Source organism: Motacilla alba, chromosome 9 (genome assembly GCF_015832195.1).
Source record: "Motacilla alba alba isolate MOTALB_02 chromosome 9, Motacilla_alba_V1.0_pri, whole genome shotgun sequence".
Classification (NCBI taxonomy): domain Eukaryota; kingdom Metazoa; phylum Chordata; class Aves; order Passeriformes; family Motacillidae; genus Motacilla; species Motacilla alba.
The window spans coordinates 15,150,899-15,178,107 of NC_052024.1; the positions used below are offsets into that span (position 1 = coordinate 15,150,899).

General features: G+C 42.1%; 1 protein-coding gene across 26 annotated transcripts in view; it reads right to left on the reverse strand.

Annotated features, from left to right (window-relative positions):
• LOC119704331 (LIM domain containing preferred translocation partner in lipoma) overlaps nt 1-27,209 on the reverse strand; it is a 330,317-nt gene that overhangs the window by 40,023 nt on the left and 263,085 nt on the right. For all 26 annotated transcript variants that reach the window (XM_038145382.1, XM_038145377.1, XM_038145361.1 and 23 more), the window contains one exon: nt 13,576-13,745. In XM_038145382.1, the coding sequence (XP_038001310.1) occupies nt 13,576-13,745 (170 nt within the window). The remainder of the gene's footprint in view (nt 1-13,575; nt 13,746-27,209) is intronic.

Sequence of the window (27,209 nt, forward strand, 5' to 3'; positions counted from 1 at the left end):
ACTCCTGGGTTTGCCACTGGTGAATTATTTAATAATCACTCCCCAGCAGATGGAATATATTTATCTACCCCATTGGAGCACACTTTGCAATTTATTTATACTGCTTTAAAATATGATTATTTATTTAAAAAATAAACAAGGTAACCACATGGGAAAAGGGAAGGAAACAATTTTAGAGGGGGGAAAATTATGTTTTATGCTTTTCAGTTAATTTTAGGGAATTTCCACTAAAATTAACTTGAATCTTCCTTACTTCTACTTTAAAAAACAGAAACTGAAAATTCTTTTGATCAAGCCAGTCTAGATTCTTCACACACTCAAGAGGATCACTTTGTGAGATGGGAGTCTATGTCTCATGTCTTTCATTAGCCCTGTTGTCTTGGGCACCACACATTAGATTCAGCTCCTATTAATTTTAAAGAAAACATTTAAATTTGGATCAGTGGGAGCAGGACCACAACTTAGACTAATTTGTTTTATGGGATCCAGTCCCTTATCTAAGTTAGAGTGACTCTAACCCATCGCTCAAACCACACTCAGCCTTGCCATTTAATTAGCTACTTATTCTAAAATGCAAAGAGTGCCATTTAGCAAAGTTTGAAAATGCAGAAGGTACCCTTTAGTACAGTGTAAGTGCCTGAGTGAACTGCCTGCTTCCAAAATTAAAGTAGCAGTTGAGAGCAAAAGGCTCTGCCCACTCAACAGCAAAGTGGATTACTGATAATTGAAGACTGATTTGTTCAAACCTGAGGGAAGGTCCACAAGAGGAAGGAATGCCTTTTCTGGGCAAATCCCAAATCATTTCAGATTGAATTCAGGCTTCCAGATTCTTCCTGTGCAAGTCTGTGTCTATGTACAGGTATATATTAGCCATGGAGGGCTGCACAGAAACTCTACTACCCAGCTGGGCACAGATGTTTTAGGAGCTGGAAATCATCTGGGAGAGGGGAGGTCAAGAGAAACCCTGCAGTGTAACACAAGCTTTCATACTTTGCCCAAAGAAAACAAAACAAAACAAAAACAACTCCAAGCCCTAAACCACTGCTCCCTTACCAAAGAAAAAACTAGTTGCTGTTGGTGAAACCTCTTCACAAGTTTTTCAACAATCCATTCTGATTTTCTTTAAAACCAGTGAAGTTTATTTATAGTTCTCCAATGTGAAGAGTCCCATGGTGAAACCATCAATAGTTATTGGAGACATAACATTTTCTAAAGTGACTAAAGAATTACATGACTTACTACTTAGAGTTTAAGTCTCATTGTCAAGAGTGGGTTAGCAAACCAAAAGCAGCCAATTTCTCAGTCATTTATGTGCTTTTGAAAAAGTTTCTACAGCTCCTGATAATATTTTGTCTCTCACACCTTGCTTCCTCTTCCCAGACCAAGAAAATCTGCAACTAAGATGAATCAAGACTATGTATTTTGTAAAAGATTTCACCTTAAAAAAATAGAAACCTGATAGACTAAAATCCAGCTGCAGGCAAGGATGTCAGTGTTTTACCAGCTAGCTAGTTCAGCAAAAGGGCTGCTCTATAAATAATGCAGTATAGTGAATGCTATACATCTTTGAAGTAAAAATGGACCACTAGAATACTCTTACTTAGTTCAGGTTGAGGAGAGCAATCAACGTATCCTCCTTACTAGGAAAAGGCTCAAACACAGGCAAATCATCTCTTGAACTGGGAGTGCTACACTTCCAGCAAAAAATCCAAACTGACCTCTACAATCCCAACACCCTGGAAGAGTAAAAGCAATTTTACTGTATATTATTTCTGGAAAGAGAGATCAGATTTCAAATATTACTTCCACCACAACAATCTAACACATGAAGACAGACAGTACAGATGTGCATGTCTCTGGTGGGATGTGGACAAGGGAGCAAAGTCCTCCCTCCATCCTCCTGACACAGAAAGATGGAAATGTCAAACACCTTGTGTGGTTATGCACTCGTTTATTTTAAAGACAGAAAGGATTAAATACATCTCCATAAAGAAAGAAAAAGTGTTTAAACAACAATAAAAAAAAGATTTAGTGGCATTAATAAAGAACTCCCTTAAACCAGCATGTCACCATTAAAGTAATTAATAGGGCATGCAAGACATTTCAGTGGAAAGTGAGCAGTGCTCACATTAGAGCCTTTAAAGTTTTCACATGACCTCAAGACAGACTACGGCATTCCTGTGCAAAAGTACCCTCTAAAAAAGAGATGGGGGCATTCAAGTCTATAAAAAAAGGATTTTAAAATTTAAATGATATGGTCTAAGTCTAAAATGCAAAGGTTAAGGGAATATTAGAAAGGCAATAATTCTATCTGATTAAACTTTTATCCAAAGTGACAATAAAATGTTCAAAATGAATTAAGGACTTTATTAGCAGATGCAGAGGCTCTATAAAAAGAGTTTGAAATCTAAGTACCAGAGAGGAGAGATTTTATTTTTTTTTTGTCTGGATAGAGGTGATATTACTATAAAACTTTAATCTTATTGCCATGCCACAGTGAAAGTAAAACTGTCAGAGGTAATAGAGCAAATCAGGACTGCTTTCTCTCCCCACTCTGTTGCAAGGGGTTCTTTCCAGAATGTAAGAATATGCATGTTCTATGTATGGTACTGTTCCTATAGGTGACAGACACATGTGGACAGGTTATGGGCTGATGATTCACCTGGGCTTCTGCTGGTTGCAACAGTCCCAATGTGGTAAGTACAGGCAAATTATATGGACCATTTCAAATCAGTAGTTAGCAAAAACTTGTACTGTGCCACCAGGGACTCTAGAGAACATTTCAGCCTTTCCAAAACAGAATTCACTATTTCAGGACAGTTTTAGACATTTTACTTGTTTATTAGTACTTGTGTGTAGTAAGAGGATAACAATTTCCAAGCCCTTGAACAAAAGCATTTCGCTACTTTAGAATGATCAAATTTAAGCCAGCCGTAAATCTGTGGAGCAGGATAGAAAACCAAGACTTTTTCTGAAAAATATTGCTAAATGCTAGATATGATTTAGACCACGGCTCAGCTCCATCAGGGCCTTTAGCAGCCATCATTTCGGCCATCGCTAAATTTTCCTTCTGTTTTGCTGCTGCTAAATTCTGGCAACTTGGTTGCCTTGGTGATGGCTGCAGTGCCTGTGGCAGATGCACTGGAAGACATCCTGCTAAGTGGTTTGGCTTTTCCGGGAACTCTTGAGCCTTTTGCATGCTGGCAGGAATGCTGTGATGGCCACCTGTGCCTGTTCCACCACCCTCTGACCTGCCACAGTCAGCACTGGGCATAACCTGGCAAGAGCCTGCCCCTGTCATGACCTACATGGGAGGACCCAGGGCTCAACCTCTCTCAGACCCCAGACAGCCCCATCATGCTACAGCTGCCCTCATTCCCGGCTGAGGAGCCCAAAAGGCACCTTTAGGGATTCCCACATCCGCCTTTGGTCCTGCAGCACCCACGAGAAAAGCACAGCTCCTCAGAGGAGCAATCGACTGCAAATTGCCAGGGAATCTAGGATGTCAAACAAATATTTTTCTTTTCACAACAGAACATAAATATTTGGCAGCACATTTAATTTAAAAAGTCTAGAAGTTACTCAAAGAGATTGGCGAATGTTGCTACGATGTTCTTTTGCTTCCTAAAATGTGACCAGTCACAGATGGCTTGCTGTAGGAAATATCAAATAAATTTTTTTAAGTGTTGTCTGGCTTGAACACAGATTGCATTTACACAGATATCTTTATTGGTGGAATGCCAAGATGGTGTATTGGTTCAAACATGACCTTAAACAAGAAACTACCATGTCAGGATCTAATGGAATATTCATACTTAAAATCTCAATCCCTGATAACATCTGAGAATTAATTTACATTTCAACACTGTTATTTTTCCCCCCTCTTGCTGTATTTCCCTTCACAAACAAGGGAAAGTATCTGAGTTTGGTCAGCAGCAACTTTTAGGTTTTGGGCACAATAACCATTACTTTTTACATCTTTGAATCACTTTGAAAAAACTTCTACAAAAATATTAAGTGACAGGAGAATCTGGAAGGCCACTCAGCGTTAAAGAGTCAAACAGCAAGGATGCAAATACAATGAGCTGCAGCATTAAACACATTTGTAGATTGACTTCAGCAAGAAAATAAAAATCAAAACAATACAAAGATTTTTTTCCAATGGTCAGCATCTGCAGGAGCACATTCCCATAGTGACTAAAGACTATTGAATCTGTGCTTTATAACATCACACCAAAGAGGTCACAAAGATTCTTGGTTTATTTCTTTCCATAAAGCTCTACTTTTAACAAGAACAAAAACCTTTGAAACATGGGCAGGTAACATAAGAATGGTACCAGTTTCTAACTGCCTGCACTTCCTGCACTGTCTCAGAGAGCTGCGTGGTAAGTCTGCTTTGACAGTTACAGCATCAGGTTGGTGTGGAAAACCTCCATGGTGCTTCTGTGTCAAATAGTTGTCAGGAAAAAGCAGCCAGGGAAAAGCAGGGACAACACTGAGCGGATTTCATCACTCATTTTCAGCAATCCAGACGCCCCACGAGTTCCATGCTCACCAACGTGCACGCCTAACCCCCAGAGAGGCCTCGCGGAGATAGGCGCACACCGCGGGACCTCACTGACCACGTCAACCTCTCTGCTCCTGTGAAGGCTGCTACCTACCAGTGCACAATTATCTCTTGTCCCCAGCAAATGACACAGCACCAGAGTTAAGCTACAATCTGGTTTTCCTTCTGCCCAAAATACCCCAGTGGATTATTTCTCTCTTCTGTCAATATTGTACTTGGACCATAGCTTTGTAATCAATGCAGATGAGAAGTAACAATAGTCTTACAATTTGCTTTGTCCCTACGTGAGAACCAAACACTCTCCATACTCTTAAAATCAAGAAACTTTTTCTCCTGTCACCATTCCCATTTGTTGTACTTTCCCTACACTGGCATTATTTTGTTGTTTTCCAACCAGAAATCTCCCAAACCCACTGGGGTTTCTGTGTGGGTGATGGCGAGTTAAACAGTTTCCCCCACTGCAAACAAACATCACATGAACACAAATCATGTCCTGGAGTGAAGAGCAGAGGCAGACACTAGAGGGAGGATCGACTCACAGACTGAGCTTTTGCCAGAGCAAATTCCTTGGAGTGTGGCTTCACCAAGGAGACGGCTCAAGTGGCATGCTGCAAGAGCCTGCTGGGCTGCCTAGCACTCAGGCTTGCAAATCACTGTCTGGACTGAAGGAAGAGGGCATCTGGAATTGAGAGTGAGCAAGACAAGATTTTGCTCTCTTCAAGGCTGTTCAGGCAACCCTGCTAAATCGAAACACACCCATTCCAGGACTGATTCAGCTCTGTTACTCACAGGTACTGCAGCATGATTTGCCAGCAGCTCTGCACAAGGGCACTGGTAAAAATAAGCAATACTTAATGGTTTGTTTACTTCAGAGAGTTCCAAATTTTTTTTATGTCTGGACACTGCAGTGCTTTAACATCACTGCATTAGAAAGGACAGAGCTCCATAATACACAGATCTGATGGAAACACACACCTAAATTACAGGCCCAATTTCAAACACATTACAGACTTTCAGAATAATTGTCTTCAGCAGTTTGAATTGACTAAATAACTATGCAGGGTTACAAGCAAGCAGTAGGACTACATGGAAAGGAACACTGTCATGGTACCTTCCACCCTCCTGGGTTTTCCAAGAGCCCTCACTCAGCTTTCAGATGCTCATTCTTATTCCTAAACATCCAGTCTCTAAACAGCAGTGATTGGAAGAGGTGAAGGAAAGAAAGGTAGCTCCTTCACCTCAAGATCTTGATAGGCTGAACTGCAAATAGGTAGAAAATTGAGGTGTGAAAAACCTGAGCTGTGCAGTGCAGGATGTGTTTGTGATCCTGGACAGGTCATTCAAGCTCAGAAACAGAACAAGTAAGGCTAGAAAAACATCCCTAGGTCTGCCCATGCCTAGACCTTAACTATTCCTAAGAGATGTTTGTCCCACTTGTCCTTGAAGCCTTCCAGCAATGGAGATCCATGATCTAAACAAACTGCATTTAAACTTCTCAGGGTCAATTTCCATCTGAAATATGAAGACAACGCTGTTGCCTTTCCCATAGACTTGCTGTTTACCCAGAAGTTTTTCAGAGGCAAAGACTTTCATTCACTGACACACCACAGTGAGAGTTTATTACAGTGGAATCTCCAGACGCTGCTTGGGCAGCAGAGGGTGAAAGCAGCAAGTAGTTCACTGAGGAGGTGGTGAAGAACAGATGAAAAAAAAGAGATGAACACTGTAAACACTGGATGTAACTTGCCAATAACCATTTACACTTGACTGCAAATGAGGAAGATACTAGAAAGATGCTATTCTTTCCTTATAAGCCATTTCTGCTAACTTGCAAAGGCAGCAAGCTTTGGGATACATTCCATAGGGAAAGCTCAACACACAACTAAAATCCATTGCTAAATGACTTCGCCATCCCCTCCACTGTAGCATGATCCCTAAGTGGATCTAAAGCCAGGAACCATAAAATCCCATTAGTCCTGCAGAAAGGGAGACTATTTTCTTCCAAAGAATATACAGTTGGTCAGTGGAATTCACCACATGAGGCAAGAAATTCACTGAATGGAGCAGCTGGTCCTCCACAGTATCATCTTTTCAGTCACTAAGAACTCTTCATTTCCCATGGTATAGTTTTTCTAGATTATATATGTCAAATCAATGCTTAGTTCATATAATCAAAATATGAAAAATGCCTCTAATTATAAAAGCACAAGGCAGAGACAAGACTACAGTTCAAGTTGTTATGGCTGCCAACACACACAGGAGGAAAGATCTGGATTCTAGCAAGTCATCACAAAAATCTCAAGCAAGCCCAGGTGTGGAGGACAACTCGTCACTTAATATGGACACATTTTTAAATAGGGGCCATGAAAAGGAATGAAAAGTGATCCTACCTAACAAAACTTTGCACCACCAAGAAATCAGTGATTAGTTAATCAGCACTTCATGCCCAATCTTCCAACAAAAATGTATTTATTAAAACACTGTCCAGCACTATGGTATTTTACCAAAAATATACCCCTCGTGACACTGCTCTCATTGGTAGCATCAAGTTGCTTTACCTCCACAATCCGTAGCTGGTCTTCCTCTAAAGCAACACTCTAGTCAGCTTTCTGGAAAGTCAATTACATCAAGGTATATTGGTCTCAGAATCCATCATCAAGGTGAGCCCAGTGCAATTCTTGGCAGGGCTCGCTCTCATGTCTTCCAAGAACACTATGAATTTTCCTTCTTACAGGCTTGATTTGCAGGCTTCTTGTCCTATCCTTGCTGGACAGCAAGATGAATTGGCCCTGTCTTCTTCAATATGAGCCTCTGGGTCTCTACAGAGGAATCTCTGTAAAGTGTTACCTCATCATCTCATGGTACACTTTCTCCTCTTTCTTTATAATTCCATTTTAGAAAGGAGGTTATTGACCTCTGCTGACTCCTCCACCCACCCCTCTCAGCAAAGGAACCTTTTCCTTTGCCTTGTGACAAAATAAGAGGCATGACCCATCCCCTGAAACAGCTGGCAGGCCACTGAAAAAACTGATGCAGTCTTCCAGAGGGTCAGCTAAGTTCAGCTGTCCCACTTCTGACAGAAGCTGCTTCATCGACATATTCTCTCACACATTTTTGTACCTCCTAGACCCGGACTCATGGAAGCTCCAGGTGCAGCTTATGTAATAGCATCGTGTCCTCCTCTATCTGTGCCCTCATTGCACAAGAACATTTACCACTCAAAGTAGTAGAGTTGAGCTTATGACCACTACTCCTCCTCCACCTTCTGTCCCTATTTTTTATATCAGCTGTTGCTCAGTGGTATCAACAGAAAGGGCTGTTACACTCTTAAGGGATTTACTAATTTTTCACTTTTACACATGATCAGTTTATTAGATATAACAGATTTCCCTTGACATGATGTTTTTTCCATGGAATTACCAACTGGGTGCAGACTAGCAAAATTATCAGCGCTAATAATCAGTAGCAATAAAACACACCTATGAGCGAGCCAAAACTCTGGACCTGTTTTGCAGCTGCTATGCCCATGGACCACTTCTGTTGAGGGTAAGAAATGCCCAGGTCTGAGCCTGCTGCTGCCTGGCACAGCCCAGCTCCATCTCTGTGCCACAGGAGCTGAGCCTTAATGCTTTTCGATCCACGGGTCACAGGTTCAGCTCCCTGCTGCCGATGACTCACACAGGAGCTCCGAACTAAAACTAGCAACACCAGCTTTTTTCTAGGAGAGGATTGAAGAGCAGCATTGATCTCAATGAAATATTTCGAGGGCAGAAAAATTCCACCACGCAAAGAGTGCGTGACTTCTCTTTAGTTTATTTTATATTTTTGTTCCAGTTGTCATTTTGAATTCAAACTCTTTGGAAAGCAGGCATAATAGTCTTAATGATCCCATTGAGCAGTTTAAATTCAAATTGTGGAGCACTTGCAATACCATGCTGGCAGCACTTTCCATAAATTACTCTCAAATTCAATACGTTGCTTGACAAAAACAAGAATAAAGGGCTTTTTACTTTAAAAAGAAGAAAACTTGTATCATAAAAAAAAATCTTTAAATTATAGTTTCTCTTTTCTGGTCCAATTTAAATTGTTACATAGTTGCTAAATTAGTGCTGTAATCCCTGCTTACAAATTGCAGAATTATTTTTAAAAATAGATGTAGTTTTACTGCAGGGAACAACCTTACACTTTAAACCCTATGTGCTGCAGGAAGCTGCTCTTGCACAGCTTTCATCCAACCACACTCACGTGCACACAGGGTGAGGTTTACAATACCAGTCACACTGAAGCCAATAGCAGTCTCCCCAGAGATTTCAATGAGCACAAATTGAGTTAACACTGACATTTTAGAATGATTAGCAAATTTAAGCTTTCCCAGGATGCTCCATGGCACCAGTGGCTCTCATTGTAGCATTTCTTAAAACATCAGCATTTCCCTTGTGCTCTGTTCTGAACTATCTTCTCCTACTGAACTACAGCCACTGATAGGCCAGGAAGTTAGAAGATTGTAAGAGGGGAAAAAAACCCTCTAAGATATAATTTTTTTACTGTTCACAAAGCAAGTAATTGGGCAGGGGGGTGGGGGGGGGGGGGAAGGAAAAAAAAAGGTGGAGGAGCACTATGATCCCAAGTTCAAAGCTGGGGAACAGCAATAATCAGGGCAAGACTTCCATGCATAATTCTTCTTCCTTCAAGCACTTCCATAGCTTCAGTACTATGGAAAGATGAATTTCACCTGCAAAAAAGCCTTGTAAGTGATCTTTGGGGAGGGGTTTAAAATATCAATATCTCACAGTGCTCAGCAGAAATAGGAAACCTCAATCCCTGGGTCTCCACAGGGCTCTGCAGAGCATACCCACCATCTCCCCTGCTCTAGCTTGACAGAAATGAGAGTTTCTTCTTCTTCAATCAATCAATCCTTCACCATTTCTAGCCCACCACTTCTCTGCAGTCTTTTGTCTGACTCTGGCTATTTCTTCCCAGTCCCACCATGGTCCTCTCCTCAGTTGGGTCACATTGACTGAGACACAACAGAAGAAAACCTGAGAGACCAGGAGGATCAGCGAGATCTTGCTGCTTTCTGCATTAACTGCAGGAGCTCAGCCCCTCCCAGCCCTCAACTCAGAGTGCACATCTCCAGCTGCCAACTGCCAGACTATCAGGAGAGGGGAGAAAGAATGGAGGAAAATTTCCACATCCTGGAGAAAGTTATCTGGACATCAAAGAACACCCCATTCACAAAACAGCAGCATCCCTCTTGCCAGACTGGTGTGTCTGGTTAACCTTGTGCTCAGTCCTTACGATAACACGGTATTTGGACAGCAGACAGCTGGCACTGCTCAACATCTTGCTCTTCAGTCTTTTATAACAACAGTCCCACTGATATTACGCTTAGCCTTTTCCCTGCTCTGAGTCCAGTGTTAAAATCTCTTCAACTACTTAGAGGAAGCAAACCAAATATTGTTTTGTCAGTAATTTGCCCTGTAAGGGAGGGGGGAAATATACTGATAACACACTGCAGACACGGCGTTCATCACGCGCGTAGCAGTGCACTGGTTACACTGGAAACTCTCTCATGGTATTTCCAATGTTAACTTGACTGTCATCATGACTGGGAAACATCTGTCTCCTATTAACACTTTAGTTTTTACAGTTGCTTTTAGTTCAGCAGAAGAGTCTTAATGGCGAAGGCTGGTACTCTTTTAGAAATAACATCAATAATGAAAGAATCCTTGGATGCAGAGCAAAACCAGCAAACACATTGGCAACAGAACTCTCTGCACTCAGAAGATGTAACAGGAAATGATAGTGATGGGCTTTTGGGTGGGAGGATTTTTGTGTGAAAGAAATTAACTCTGGTACTCAAATTCCCATTAAGAAAAATATTTCTTTTCAAACAGGTGATTGATTTCCTTAGATGTTAATTCAGACTTTTGGGGAATTGCATCTTAATTGGATCACTGATAAATAAAACCAGAAACAAAAACAACAAAGAAAACCCCTTCTGCAGGCTATTTAGGCTTGGTACTGACTAACCAGTAATTAAATACAGCTCTTCACAGAAATCTTAATTATGGCTTCACTACGCCACAGCTAAGAAGAGTCACACAACAAACTGAGAAGATTAGCCAATTCTAATTGTTTAAAAACATTTATTTTTATTTTTGTGCATAGTTTTTGTGTGCATAAAGCCACAAGTCACACTAGTGAATTATTAAAAAATAATCAAAGGCTTTAAGAATTTATATATCACAACTAGGCCAGTGTTACTAGGCAAATATTCATTTATTTTCTTTATATAAATTAAGCCTCTGTGACTTGCATAAGAGTTTAAGAGTTTTCAACTTGGGAAAATAGGGATGTGTGCTAAAAATCAGTGTGAATTAGGTAGACCAGAAACAAGTTTCACTGAATTACTCACACACCAGCTGAGAACCCTGTTTTCTCAGCTGGTCACTGCCATGAATTAGCTGTGCAGTCACATTTGCTGCACCTTCCATGGGAATTCAGCTCCAGAGGAATCTGAATCAAGGTACTTCAGTCCCACTGAGTTTCTACAGGTCTAGGATTCCTAGAATCCAAGCTATTTTCTGATACAGGGACTTTGGGAAAGAAAAAATACCCCACCCACCTTCAAAAATCAAACCCCAAAAAACCCCCCAAAACCAATGAACCAACCAACCAAAAAGAGGAAAAAACCCCAAACCAAAACAAAAATAATCAGAGGGCACAATTCAGCAGAATGTGGCTAGACAGGCTAGATTTTAAGCAGGTCATTAAGTCTCAGAGTTCAGGATAACTGCATCACACATCTAAAGGCATCTAAAGACAAAAGCAGTCAGACTGTGCCTCATCAATTTAAGGGTCTCATTCATCTGCAAGAACAACTTGCAAGCCTAGCTCAAAGCCTCAGTGTACTTAGGCACTCATTATCCTACTGAAGCCAATGCAGGCTTCATTCCACTGAAAAATCAATGAGACATATGCTCTAGGACACAAATTCCTCAGGCCTAAAGCCAGAGGACGGTAGAAGCCTAAATCCCTTGTAGATCTGGCTTTCAACACAGCAGAGTCCTGAGCTTTCTGAAAGACACAGACATAGGCTCCCAACACTTGTTTCTGCCACATTTAAGAGTTCAATATGTGCTTGGGTTTTTGTTTTTTTCTTTACTGCATCAGACTGCCAGCTTCCTGCTTCTCATTTTTCACTCACAGTACCAGCTGCCCAGCTACATATATGTAGCCCCATCAGCATTGCCATCCTTTCCCCTGCATGTGCAGCAGCAGATGGATCCAGACGTGTTTTGGGTTAACTCCATAACCATGTTTTTGTGGACTGCCTGGATAAACATTTAAAGGCCCCTTCTGGTTATATAAAAGGAAGCTATTAAACGTTTACTCTTTCCTCTGTACTCAGAGCTGCAAAGCCCTATCACAGAACATACAAACGCAGATGCAACCAGGCAATTATCGTTCCTTTATCCCTTAAATAGATAGAAGATAAATTTGAAAGAAAATGAGGAACAGAATCCTTCTCCCTTTCCTTTTTTATCCTTTTATCTCCCAATGTAGGAAGTTTACTGAACCCTTGCCAACAATTCACTCAGGCTAATGAAGTGTATAAGTAATGGGATTAAATAATCTTAAACCATTACTACAGTGGCTAATGCAGATGTTTTCCCAAACTAAAGCAGATGAGTGGTGTAGAATGCGTGCTTGATTTAAAAAAGAAGAAAAGAAAGTATCAATCTGCAAGCAGATGAAGTCAATTCCAGCCTGAAGTCAATGAAATGTTTAATTCTAGTTACATAAAGTTGCTCCAATTATATTATGAATGCACCTTCCTAAAGTCTTCAGTACTTTGCATGTGGTTAAACTTGCCACAAAATGAAACTTAAATTTTTTATGGTGCAATCATTTTAGTGCAAACAAAAATAGAAATTATTTAAAAGGTACATATTCCACCAAAAGACCATTTAGCTTTTAAAATCAATTTAACAAGGCTCATCTATCACTGCCATTGTAAGTAAGACACAATCCTCCCTTTTCATATTCAGTATTTCCGTAACAATCTCACTGTGAAGGCTCTGTAGAAATAGAGAGAACAATGAAATATTGGTGGCATTTTCAGAAATATTATAGTATTATTGCTCTAATTATCACTGGAATGACAGAAATGTCATGAAAAACATCAATTTTTACTTTCAGAAGTGTAAATCCAATTATCCAGTGTTTGTAAGAACCCAAAACTGGAAGTTTAAAGAAAGATCTGTCAGTGTTTTAAGAATGTTCCAGCGCTTTTCTTACTCTAAGTTACAAGGATAATCCTTATATACCGGATGCTAAGGTCAGACCAAGGTAAAGCCTCAGGCACATTATGGGATGTTTCTTTAATTTGCACCTGTGCAACTGGTTCCAGCTACTTGTAATGGGAGTCTCCTAAAATGTGCAGCTCCTCAGAGCAACTGTTAATTGTTTGCTTTAAGACCTTGTTGAAGGCATGAAATGAAATTTTAGGGTAATGTAAGCTTCAAAAGACATCTAATCCAAAGACCCTTAGTTCAGTAGAAAGTCTTCCATCAAGTAAGGCAAAAGTCTTGATTTTAGAAATTTCAGCACTTTCTTCATCCCACCTCCTTAATCTTATTGGGCACACAGTCTGTAACCATTTTGGTATCAGATTTCTCAACACAGAAAGCTGAGAACCACACTACTGCTATAAAACAACGGCATAGTCTGCTCCTTACAGAGATGAAACAATCACAAAACCCAGCTCTTTCTCACTCTGTGTCCACTTCATTCCAGAGGGAAGTCAGACCAGGAAATGTAATTCACCCAGTAAGCTGAAAAGCACAGAGTTCTTCTGAAGACCATTAAAAAACCTGTTGCTCATGGTACTGCCACAGGGTTGTCAGATTTTAACTGTAAGGCAACTCCACAGCAACAAAAGAAATAAATGTTTCCCATGTCCATGCATTAAAATCAGGGCACAAAGAGGAACAGGTACTCACAATGTAGCAGGGCTCACAGTAGGCTTTCTTCTCCACAGCGTAGAAAGGCTGTCCCCTCAGCTTGTTGCTGCACTTTATGCAGGTGAAACACTCCACGTGGAAGACTTGGTCCATGGCTGTGCAACCGGTGCCCTCTCCGACAACATTCTCCCCACAGCGGGCACAGCGTCCTGCCACCAGAGGGAAAGGACAGGAGTCAAAGCCAGCCCCTCGTCCCAGCTGCACAGGAGGTCCCTCCACTCACCCGTGGCTGGTGAGGGGGAGGTAGCAGCTCACTCCACAGAAAAACAATTTGTGCTACTTCTGGCAAAGATGCAACGTCACTGGAAGGCACTCTGGTGCTGGTCCATTTGAAAAGATCTAGAAAGGACTGACACCGGCTCCCAAGACAGCGCTCATGACAGTTGTGCTGCTGCAAGCCAGCAATCATTGTAAGGATCTTGAGCTTCAGACACAAACCATTCAGCTATCATCTAACCCAGCTATATAGTTATCCTCAGCTCCTCAGTTAGATGGAATAAACCTGTGCCTTAAGCCTTGCTTTCACATGAAAGGATATTGTCATAGGAGGCCTCATAAAGCTGTCTGGTGGCAGCACAATTTAAAGAGAAGTTTTTGCTTGTAGAGCTTAAATCAATTCTCTCAATGGAGCCAATTACTTTTTTTCTGTTCAAAGATTAATACAGATTAAGATATTCTGTCTATTTTAAGCACAGAAACTATTCCTAAAGAAACTGATGTGTGGATACTTTATTCTTACCATCCTTCAAAAAAGGTGTACCAGAAACTGCCAGTAAAGACTCTAAGTACAGACAAGCCTTAAAAGCTCTGTCTGTTTCTGAAAAAGGTCCTTAATGTCAGACACAAATGCATAACAAAAAGTCTGTAGACACGCACGTACAAAAGGCTTGCTGCCTTGTTCAGATTGTTGCTAAAGATGCTATGTGGCAGATAGTTTTAAAGTCAAGACAAGATTTCCTTAGCTCATGGGAAAAACATTTCCCTAGGGAAGACTGTGGTGCAAAGATGATGGAAGAGGTGGGTTGAAGGCACACCTTTGCCATTTTTTCTGTGCCATTTGGGTTCTAGAAAATGGAGATAGCCCATGAAGTTCTGATGTCCTTATACAAAATTGATGTTGAACACAGAAGGCATTAAGGACAAGGTCAGCCACACTACACAGGAGAACCCCAACAAAGGTAACAGAGCAACTATGATTTGGGCATTGTGCCACCCAAAATGATACTCTTCAGTTTAAGAATAACTGTGGTGACCCCAGCCTTGGGACCCTGCACTTCTTGAAGGCTTCAAGGGTGGAGAGGTGTGGTCAGTGAGGGTGAGAAGGGCAGCAAGAGCTGAGGTACAAGCAGGAAAGCAGACTGAGTTCAATATAGAATTAGTCATAAAGGCATATAGAAATAATATGTACCTGATAATAATTACATAATCCAGTAATGATACAATGCTCTCTCATACCATGGTCTGTTTATTGGCCTTTTCATGCTAATACTGCACAACTTCTACAAGTTAGAGCTGTCTTGTCATCTAAAGAGCAGGACTGCTTCCCTTCAACTGTGCACTGACAATGTCCCCACACTCATGACTTCTTTCCTGTCTGTCCCACACTCCAACAAGCTACATTCAGGGAAAAAAAGCATGTAAGCTACTTTTGGATCCCTCAGGATGTGGCAGGATGATATATATACACATTTGAGATATATTAGGAAAGCTTGGAAAAGAACCCAGATCATTACGATTTGCTACAATGGCATAACTGCAGTTGGCTTTATACAGGACAGACAGTTCCTGACTCAAACAGCTCCCAGCCTCAGCAATGTGGAGGGAGAACTCACCAGAATCCAGACAAGTCTGGAAATCCCCCAAATGGAATTAATAATGATGTATTTAAACTTAACTTTCCTTAGTATTTGTTATTAGGGTTTTGATTGTCACTGTTGTGCTTTAATCACTCCACTGTAACACTTCTACAGAAGACTCCTTTTTCATGAGCAGAAAAGGAATTCAGGTTTCCCAGCATGGTAGTGAGGCTGCAGAGCATGGGGGAAGAATGGAAAAAAACCATGAGGGCTAGGAAGAAAAAAAGCCCAAACCCACTGGAGAGAACCACAGTACAGAACTCATCACTGTACTGAGAAGGAGGCAGAAGACACCTCCTGGGTACCACAGGAGAGCCCTGCTGAGCCCTGGTGTGGACAGCAGAGAGCTGCTCCAGGGCCTTCTCCAAAGATCTCCTGTAGCTGGGCTGTAATACGAAGAGACATCTGGGGAGCAGTTAATATCTCTATATATAAAACATGAAATTGAAAGCCATTAGTGTATTACTTTACACAGTGTTTTTCCAGAGGGAATATTCCGCTGAAGAATTTATTTTCCCTAGTGTGCCATTCTGTGATCATCCGGTATTATTTTTATGAGGCATTTGGACATGGAATAATGTAGTGTCTATGCAAACACTTCTCAGCTTTCTTTGTTAACATCTGAGCAGAACATGTGGGAATCTTTTCAACCCCTCCTTCTCTTCTCACATTCATAATTTAGCCAGCTCTTGTGTGTTTCAGCATTTATCTTCCTCTTTGACCAAGGCATCTCTCCATTTGCTGAAGAAGCTGTCTACATGGAGACCATACTTCTGGCTGCACTTGTGCCAGGAGACCTGAGTCTGTTTCCTAACTCAAATACTCCTGTAATCTCTAACAAGTCACTCAGTGCCTTTGTACTTCGGTCCCCTCTTTGAGCAAAGGGCATAAAGACATCCTCTCTGTCTCCCAAAGGTGCCCTGAGGCTACATTCCCCCATGGCTCTGAGGTATTCCCAAACTACACCACTGGCAGGCAGATACAAACCAAAGAGTAGCACAACATGAGTCCTGGCCAACTTCTCCCCTTTAAGTTCATTTCCGGAGACTTTTCTTCCTCTTTCTGGGTTTTTCCACAGAAGATTCCCACAGAGGCAGCAACAGACTTAACCTGTCTACATTTATGAGAAGTCCAGCTTCTGCTATTAAGTACACAGACAGAAATACTCCTATAAACTCTCATACAGGAAAGCTTAAAGAAAGCTTCCTTTTTTATAAGTTTATATGCAAATTATAACACTGTGGCATTGAGCAAACCATGTTTTTCATGAGACATGGCCACTCCAGTGAGAATCAAAACACAAGCTCTGTGCCCAGCAACACTCCAAACTGACTCACTCGCCCATAAGGTAAAAACAAATAAGCCAAAATATTCAAATTTGGGAGCTAACAGTTGGGTGGCTGGATCAACTTAAAGACACATGGGCAAATACACAACCAATCTGGTTTGCAGCAATGTGATCAATGGAGACTGCACCTTCTGCAGACCTTGGTGCAATCTGGGAACTCACAAGGCTTTTGCAAAAACCTGTCTCTTCTCCCAACTCATGCAACTCGCTCAAATGTAGTTGGAAATGGCTATTAGTTTCAAGTGTTGGTGAAGGAGGAACTGACAAGCAGACAGGCACACGCACACAAGGCAGCACGATTGCACAAGCCTCATTTCCTTAGAAAACCAGAAAAACCCCACTAAAAACAATGTATCTATCATTATGTCTGATAAAAACAAAACAAAGGTCTGCTTTTCCTCTGTGCCAGTTACCAACGGCGAAGGTATTTGTGGTTGGGCTTACCACAATTAAGTGCCCACACATGTTCCCCATTTTAATATTTTCACACTGTCTCAAATAACACAGTCCGTTGTGTGCAGAATACCCATGAGTGAACACAGAACAAGTTGCACTGCTTATTGGGAAAGAAGTAGCAAAAGGCAAAGTTTGCAAGACTCAAGAACAAACAGATTGCACAAAAAAGATTACACAAATAATCTAAGAGAAAAATAGCAGGCAGCGTATTACAGTAGAAACACGGAACAACGTGACCCATTTGCTTTCCACAAGCAGCATTTAAAAGGCAGCTTAAAAACAAAGGACAAAATTAGCACTAAACTGCATGAAGATGAGAAACTATGTCATTTCAACATTCTTCTTTTGCCCCTTCAGCCCTTTTTAGATCCTTTTTCAAGATCATTTCAGCAAAACTAGAAGGCTATATGTTGGCAGCAAGCCTGGGAGACCAGAGTCCTCTATTTTTGCATGAAAGAAGTTCATAACATTGGCCGTGCTGTGACCTTCCTTCAGTCCAGCCTGGCTGCCACATGGTGGTCTTACCTTGGGGGCATGTACAGAAGTGCCCGCAGAGGCTTCCCTGCAGAAAATGCCACCATTAGTGAGTGCATTACACAGAAACACTTCAGCAGCTGAAAGGACGCATCAGCTACTACACTCTATTCTGAAACCTCCTCACTTACTGTCTTCTGCTGTGTAAAAAATTTGAACTATTGAGAATCTGAAGGAAGAGGGAGAAGAGGAGCTCATATTTCACATGATGCCTTGTTCTAACTTCTTCTAACTTCTTGTTATCTCATTACTCTTATTACATGGTTTTGCCTATACCACCACAGATCCTGGCTACTCAGATTATAGAATAGATCCATTCTGCTGGGTATTGGGAAAACACAGAATTCAAAGAAGGGCCTAGCTGCAGGAGTTTACAACCTAATACAAGCAATAACAACCAGGTAGTGATAGGAAATAGAAGGAAACAATCAGACAGCCAGTCAGCAAAGGAAGCTGTGGTCTCAGCACTCTAAATGTTTTACTGTTGACAAGGAGTCTGTAGACAGCACAGCAAAGGAAAAGGTTAAGGAAGAATTTGAAAGAGGACCCGGAGGGAGTTTAAAGGGAGTTTAATGGAATGCTTCTGAAGAAAGGACAAAGACAACACAAAAGAGAATGTAAGTGCTTGAAGGTTGAACATAGACAGCTTCAGATGGGAAGGATGAGTTGGTATGCCACTAGAGAATACCAGAGCAAGAAGGGTGGGAATAGGTCATTACAGGTCATGCAGGTAAAGACATGAAGCTTCTGTTTGATATGAGGCAGAAATGAAACCAGAGGAGAGATGTTTAGCAGTTGGATTCGATGATCCTTGTGAGCCCCTTCTGACTCAGGATATTCTATGACTATGACTAAGAGGCAAAAATTATCTGGCCTAAGTTAAAAGCCAGAGAGTTATTTCTGCAGCTAGTTGAGCATGAATAGAGAGAAACTGCATTTTTTGAAAAGGATGTTGCAGAGATTCAAGGTCGCTGGAGCTTGGATGCAGGTTTTAACTGTGAAGATGAATAGGAAAGGCCATAATCTGAGCTGTTACTCAGCAAAGCTCTTAAGATTTGGCCAGAAACTGGGCACAATCTGGAGATGAGGAATTAGGCACAGGGCGTCCAACCTTATCTGGGACATGCATCACTTTTAAATGTCAGGTTAGGAGCATGAGCAAATGGGACAAACATCCACCACTGAGGATGCATGATGGAACAGGTACATGTCTAATCCTTATGGCAGTAATATTCTGATAGCAATCACACTGGAGCCGAGGATAAAGGCAATGTAACTCCACACAGGTGGCTTGAGATGCTCCTGTTTGCACATCCAGGGACTTCAGTAGCCTTTTCTAGGCTACAGCATTATTTTTCTGTCATACATACTTAGACATTAAGCCATTGGCAGCACCACTGTGATGTACAGTGCCTAACACAGACAATTCAGGCAGCAACTACAGATGCCAAGAGCAGAGAAAGCAGAGAGAAAATGTGCGAACCTTTCCACAAAAGGCTTAAATTCATGAATTCAAAGCATGCATTCTATGTAGAGAAGAGATAGGGGATAATTTTCTGATAAAAGCATCAAAGTAGGGAGGTTCTGCATTTGCTGAAATGCGGAGAAAAAACGTTGATATCTCAAAAATCTCGTCATGATGGAAAAAACTGTCTCCCACCTAACCATACTGTGGGAATACACCACAAGGTCATATCCTCGGTGCCTATCAATTACACAATTTCCCTTGATCAGCTAAGTGTATTCCCCGGCTCTCACTGCAGCCCTGATACACAATGCAAGAAAGAGCTAAAAAAACACAGCACACTGCCTTTTCAAAACAGTACCAAGAAGACTTTGAAAATAGATAAATACATTGAACAAAATATCTCACTAAAAGTTCCCCAGCAGCCTCAAGACACCCAGTATTTCCGCTGTGTTATTTTTCTAATCATCTCTGTTTAGAGTTCGCTAGCGAATGCATTTTAGAGATTCATGACACATTCTGCTTTTGGATGGCTTTGAATCAGCTGGCAGTAAATGTGGAAAAATCATTATTCCTAATGAAGAAATATTGATGACAAAACAGCATTTCGAGGACAACGTTGACCATAAGTCAACAATGTAACAAGACTTTCCCCTCTCTCCCTCCTCTTTCCTAGTGACTTTTATCCAAGGGTTTTCAAGCATTTCCCAAGCATATGGGATTCCTCAGGACACCTATGTCAGACAGGCAGAATTACTCCATTTTAAGGGGATGCAGGAGCAGAAATTGATTATGAGGATAACAATGTAACAGCAGACCTCAACTTAGTTCACCCTAATCAAGTTAAGTCCCAGTCAGAGCTTCTGCAACTCAGAAGTACCCAACAGGTCCTGGGTTCTTTGATCCATCCAAAGGGAACAGAAGAGGAATCTCTGATCCACAGGGGAGGGTTTATGTCCTTCTACAGTGCATGGGAGGTATGTGTCTAACTGATTATGCTACACACAGATGTGTGGATCATATTCGTCCCAGAGTGATTCTGAAATTTTGGCACTCAGGGCACTGCAATAATAGCACAGAGGGAAACCCAAAGGCGTTTTGTACATTTTGTAGAAAACTATATTATTTATCTCACTCTACCCTTGCCTTCCTTACCTACACTTTTCTTGCTGTTGAACTCAAGACTTTTCACTGAGTGGGAAGGAAGCCCTTGGCAATGGTTTATTGTGCCAGGATCCAAGCTTGAAGTGTCACCATTTGACAGTAGCAGGCTGTATGCATCAATTGTCTTACACAGCCTTTGGACATGAGACAGATCAATCTTAATTCCCTCTTCTTCAGCAGACATCAGAAAACACAATCTTTCACAGTAAACAAAGATTCATGCTGCAATGTGTGCCTGAAACACTTCATAAATTAAATCCAAGGCCATGATTTAATTACTGTGTCCTGGTTATTCTGCTTTAACTGTGTTCCACTTGTACTCCAGATGTACAGGTCCCTGCAGTGACCTACTTGTCATTTGTACTGTACAGCACCGTGCAGTAGCTGCACTCTCGTGTTGTTTGCATCCCTTTCCTCTGACCACAATACAACTTCATATTCTCACTTTGTTTGGCTGTAAAAACCTGACACATTCTCAGTATGCCCCGGAGGTGCCATTCCACACCACAGAGCAAACGCATTGCAACTGTGCAGGCTCACTCTGCCAGCACTTTACCTTCTCAAACATTTCTTCATGCTGCTCATCACAAGATTACTGTCCCAGCTGATCTCCAGACCGCACAGTGAACATTTCCAACACCCCAGGGAAGGTACAGGACTGTTAGGACACCCAAACATGCAGGCAGGGAGCTTGAGACCCACACAGGTTAAATAACCCTCCAAGGGTGACACAAGAAGTTTATGATGGAGCCAGGAACTGAAACCACATCTTCTCAATCACAGTCTGGTTTCTTTAACCACAAGGCCATCTCTGAAAAGGCTTGATGATAAGAAGGGCCTGTGGCATAAAAACTCCATTTCAGAGGGAACTGCCAGCACCAGTCCTGCTAAAATCCCTTCCCCAGGAGGAGGAATTTGCTCCTTGTGTGGAGCATGGCATCACTCTGGCAGCCTGGCTGAGCCACATAGCAACTAAGCACACAGAGTTCTGTGCCTCTGCTACTGTACTCTGTTTATTGGCAGAGAAAGAAAGGCTCTGCTTCCTTCAACACCTGTGTGGTGGTGATCCTTTACCAATCTACAACCCCCTCTCCTCAACATCCTGGGATACAAGAGACAATTTAGCTTGTTTCTGATATAAAGCAGATTACAATGAGAGGTACCTCCTGAAATTATTGCAGCCACAATGTATTACTGCCACAAAAGGGAGAGGACCACTCCCGATTTTCCCCCCCAAAAAAAAGAATTCAGGTTGAATAGGACCTTGAGAAGACCTGAAAATTATCTTACTGCTCCGAAGGCAGCACCAACTCTCTCTACAGCATTCTTGATAGATACTTGTTTAATCTGCTCCTAAAAGCCTCCAGCAACAGAGATTTCACCAAGCACTTGGGCAAAAAATCTCAGCAGGTACCTAACTGTACCACCAGTGAGCCTGTCTGCCATCCAACCACAATGCCCCACGCAGCAAGCCAAGCCAATGCCTTTTTACTCCGTTCATGACGGCCACAAAGAAAGCAGAGAGGCTCGGGTTGGCCCACACCAGCTGTAAGGACGGATTGGAAGATGCCCCCCGGCAGGCTGGTGTGTCCCTGAGCCCCACACACCGGTGAGGTGCCAGTCCCCACGGTGGATGATGTGCAGTGAGAGTGCCAGCCCAGTGGGGGTCAGTGATGCTCTAAATATTTAAGGTCCTAGACACCTTTTTTGCAGCATGCTTTGCCTTTTTTTTTCCCTCCTCCTGTTGTTGTTACATTGTGTCAACTTTTTGGCACGTGTTTTACCATGTGCGAATGGCTTGAAATAGAACCCCTCTTACATCTGGAGACAAAAAAAAAAAAAAAAAAAAAAAAAAAAAAAAAAAAAAGAAAAATAAAGAGGGTGAGAAAAAGAGTGGGAGAGAGGAAACATTCCTCCCTTTGCTAATCGATCAAGGAAATGCAAGAGAGAGAGTAAAATGTACTCTATTTCCTTTAGAAATGTTTCCTTTAATGCCGATGAAAGCTGCCAGATGACAGAGGCTGGCTGTGCGTGCAGCGGGGAGCCGGGCTCGGGAGCAGAGCAGGAGCCGTGAGCGCAGCTCCGCCGGGCACCGGGCTGTCCCCGGCAGCCGCAGCAATCCCTCCTCCAGCCCCTGCCTCTCCCGGGCTCTCCGGCACGGCAAACACGGTGCACGGCCACTGCTGTGTGCCGGCACTCCCTGCTTCCCCTCCCCACGGCCCCCAGCCTGGGCTGAGCCGGCCATGGGTATGGTCAAGAAGTAGCTTTACATTGCAAGGTGTAGAGTGGGATTGAAAGAAGAAGTAAGATTTCATAATTATTCGTTTTAATTAAACGTGTTCGTGTTTGGAGGCAAGACTTTTAAAAAACCAATTTGTACCAAAAAAAAAAAAAAATCAAATAAAAAAAAAAAAAAAAAAGCCAGCCAACAAATGCTTAACTAAGGAGTGCAATAATTTCATTTGGTAAAAAAAAAAAAAAATTAAAAATGCATACCTTCATTGAAGTCCTCCACATTCCTGTGCCATTACTCCCCTCTGATTGCATGTAATAAGTTCAAAAAGACACATAAAGAACTCATTCTATTAAAAAAATAATTATCAAGCAAAAATTACAAAGGCTGTAAGAAAATGGGCCTTTTCCATGTTTTCAAAAGCTGAGAAACCTCTTATTTTATTCTACTTTCACAGGAAAATAAAAACTTTCTAAACCAAAAATGTCTCTTTTCCTTGGAACACATCACTAACATTGAAATCTTATTTTTTAGTGAGATGCTACCAGTATGTGGCATCTAGGGAACAACCTCAGCAGCTCTCTACTAAAGCCCTGGTGAAGGTGAGGCTACCAGCCAAGTCCTAGTGGGGCTGTCAGGAAATCTCTCTCTGGACAATTTATCCCAAAGTTGATCTGTGGGGGCTTACCCCTCCTATGAAGGTGAAAACAAAGCAAAGGGGAACAGTTGCTGGCTGAGCTGTAGATCAGACACATTTTGGCACAACACTGAGCCACTCCCTTTGCACTCGCACTTGCAAAGCCATATTACGTGATAAACCCCGGACAGTGAAACCACCAAATACATTACGGCACACGAGGTGAGCCAACCATGCTTGTATGAATCTCCTGCAGATACAGCAAAGCAGGATAACAGGCAGGAATCACTCTTCCTCCCACCCTCATCAGGGGCCACTGGCAGGGGGGCATTTCCTGAGCTATCCCCTGGCCCACCGGGCTCGTTCTGTAACGCTGCACCAAATTTCAGGATCCTCTTTTGGAAAGCCACAAAGAAATAACCTGTCATTACCGGGGGTGCCAGTGGCAGCAGCCTCAGGCAGCAGCTACATGGGGCAGCTCTACCCGGCCCGTCTGGGTCCTTTGGCACATGTCTCTCCCTGCGTGCTGTCCCAGCCTGCTCCCTCCCCGGGTCAGGAGACCAGCCCTGCTGCTAGAGCAGTGGAGGCTGATTTCAGGGGCTGCTGCACCTGACCCCGTCTGTAAGCAATGGCTGTAACACAGAGTAGAGCTGGAGGTCAGACGAGCTGCTCTGCTCAGAGGCTTGGTGCTCACTGGGCAATGCTTCATGCAGCTTCTCCCAGCCGTTCCTCCAGCTGGGGAGGACCAGTGATTGGCTGTCCACAGGCTTACGCTGCTGCTCAGTGCAAGCACACCTTAAACATAGGTCAAATTCTCCTGAAGCAAGGGTGCAGTCAGAAGGGACCAGCTGAGACTCACTGATACTCACTGATATTTACGACAAGGTCAAAAAATGAGTTGTCTTTTACCACGTTCCCAAAGAACTGTGGTTGGGTTTGCCATTTCCAGCACGAAAGCAGGCTCAAGGAGCCCAAGCAATGGGGCACAGTTCTGTGATGTTAGGTGCAGGACAAACACAGAGCAAACAATGTCCCCTGTTCCAAACACTTTCATGTCCAACTGTGTCCATGTTGCACAAGGGCACTTCAAACCACTTCTGTCCCCCTGCCCAGCCAATTCATTTCATAAGCCCAGGATAGGCACCATCAGTGTGTTAAGCAGACTCAAGCCCAGCCAAAAATCACATCCATGGCTGGGCATGAATGACTCAATTCACTCTTCCACAGCCTGACTGTGCTCCATCTGGTATTCCGCAGCTTGTCTCTGCCTTGTGGCATCACTGGGAAGGTGGTGGCATGAATTGATTTTTACCAAAGGCTCTGCTCAGTGGTGAAGATGAAATTGCCTGAGTAATGGCAGGGTTTTGAGTCAGAAATGCTTCCTGTGCCATTGGCTCTGGTCTACCAACCTGGAATGCCTCCTGCATGCTTGCCTGAGGAAAAACATCTGACAAAATCCAAAACACAGGGAGGGAACCTATCTCCCCACTGCCAAAAGTGAAAGAAAAAAAAAAAAAAAAAAAAGAAGTGAAGAAAGGCTGGATCTGACAAAGAGTAGTGTCCTGAACAAATGGCAGCTCCCATAGGCCCAACAACATTAAGGCCCGAAGTTTTCAAAGGTGCCTAGCTGCATTAGAAGATGTCACACCAAATTTCAACCAGCACATCATTTATTTCAGGTTTTTTGAAAACCCTGCCTTTCACAATCCGGCACCAGCCCAAAGCTTCCTTGCTGTTTTGAAACATGTGCTGTCTGTGTGTTGACAGCAACCCTGCCATAAATCACATCCCTCAGGCACTGGAAACCACCTCACCTGTATGCTGAGCATCCACTGTTCCTTGCAATGAATTCCAACTCTCCAAATTTCTCAGTAGCTGGAATCAAGTAATGCTGGTTTGTTTTTTTTTTTTTTAATTTTATCAAAGCAACCTACTAGACAGAGGTTTCCTTCTTTACCCCAAAATTGGAGACCTTTCCAACCAGGTACAAGGTCTGATATTTGTTTACTCTCTTGGACAAGTAACAGGAACTTTACAACCTGGGACGGAGAAGCACTCTGATTCTGCAGATGTTCAATATTTGTTCCTATTCAGAATGACCACACATATCATAACCCTAAAATGTGACATTGGTATTGAAAGCAAAAGTCCTTTTAAAATGTCATTTGATGTTGGTGACACTGTATTTATTAGACTGATATAATTAAGCAGTAACTATAATTCTGCTCCTCTTTGGGTCACAGGACCTGCTTTTACTGGCCAGGGTAGATGGAAAGTAATACTGATAATGCTCTAATTTGAGAATAACCTCCCAGTGGCACATGCTTCATCTGGAGTCCATGATGGAGCACTCATATCAAGTATCTACAGATCATTATGCTCATCTGATTGCCACATTCTCAGATCTTGATACATAAGGATATCAAAGTTTTCTTGCTTGGCCTCCACTACAAGTGAATTAGTGCAAAATATGAGATGCATATTTATAACAATTATTATTTTATTTAAAGAAAATATGTGGAAATCCATCTGCACAATTGTATGTGTCACTCTCACACATCCTACAGTTTTTGATTCAAAATTAGCAAGGCTTAAAAAACAATAAGTTAAAAAAAACCTCATACCATAAAACCAAGTTCTTTATAAAGTGGCATTAAGTCTGATCTGTTTGCAGTGGTGGTTTTGACTCTAGGGCCTGTTGACTAACAGTAGGAGACACGAGAATTGTGGGTACTGATCCATTTATCATGATTAAAGACTGTCCTGACATTTCACCTTAAGGTCTCTATGAGGAGACTCTGATGCTGACCGGCATCTACAAAGGCGTGTTCAAAGTACTACTCATCACTCATCACTCATCTTAGTACTACTAAGATGGAAGAGTCTTCCTGAATTGGCTTCCATGCTAAGGGCTTCCATGCTAAGGGCACCAATCCCTGTCTCCTGAATTATTCACACAATTCATGACCTGAAAATTTTGTGCCAATGGAAACTGAAACCGCAAAAGCTTTTCCTCCTCCCTCCCACGGCTGAACCAATCGGAAAGGACTAATTCAATATCCAGAGCTCATGATGAGTTCTGCCAGTCCAATGCCCTTGAGCAGGCATTGGAAAAGGCCATCATCATCATCAGGGATTGTAAGTGTTTGCCAAAAAACTTAGTGTTGGAAAACGTCCTGAACATGCCGTACCAGTGACGGCAACTCTCTATGAGCAAAGTTGGCAAATCGCTGTGCTCTGAACTCTCAGGGTGCTCTTTACTGGTTTCCTACATTCATGAGAGTTCACTGTGAAACCAGTAAGGGTATCTAATCCTCATTAAACTCTTTGGTGTGGCAGTAGGGAAAACTGATGGACTTGTTTACATGCGATAATGGAATAATTTGAAATCCACTAGACCTCCAAATTTAGATCTGATGTAAATGTAGGGACAGTTTATACCAAGCCTGATTTTAGCTGATGTAAACTTAGTCAACATCTTTTGAATTTATATGACTAAGCCCAGAAAGCCAACACTGGTCTAAGTCAGTTGGTTTCCACTTTCACATAAAATGATGCAGCTTTATTATGTTGACAAAGTGAGATGTGATGGGTAAGTCAGAGAAGCTATTATTCCCATTTCAGCACAGGAAAGAGTGTGAGAGACTTCTGTCCCAGTGGAAAGCTACATCTTACAAAAGCCTTCAAAACAGAACCTTTTGGGACTTCAAACATTTCAGAAATTGCTTTCATTGTTTTCCATTGTTCTAAGCATCCCTGCACAGATGAGGACCTATAAAACAAAATGCATTATGTAGCATGTTGGAAGACTACAACCATGTTCTAGACCAGATGACTCTCCAAGAGTTTGAGATAAGCTTCAGATCCACATCCAAACATTAGAACACCTACAGAAAAGTCTGAGTTCCAGTATTGCTTCA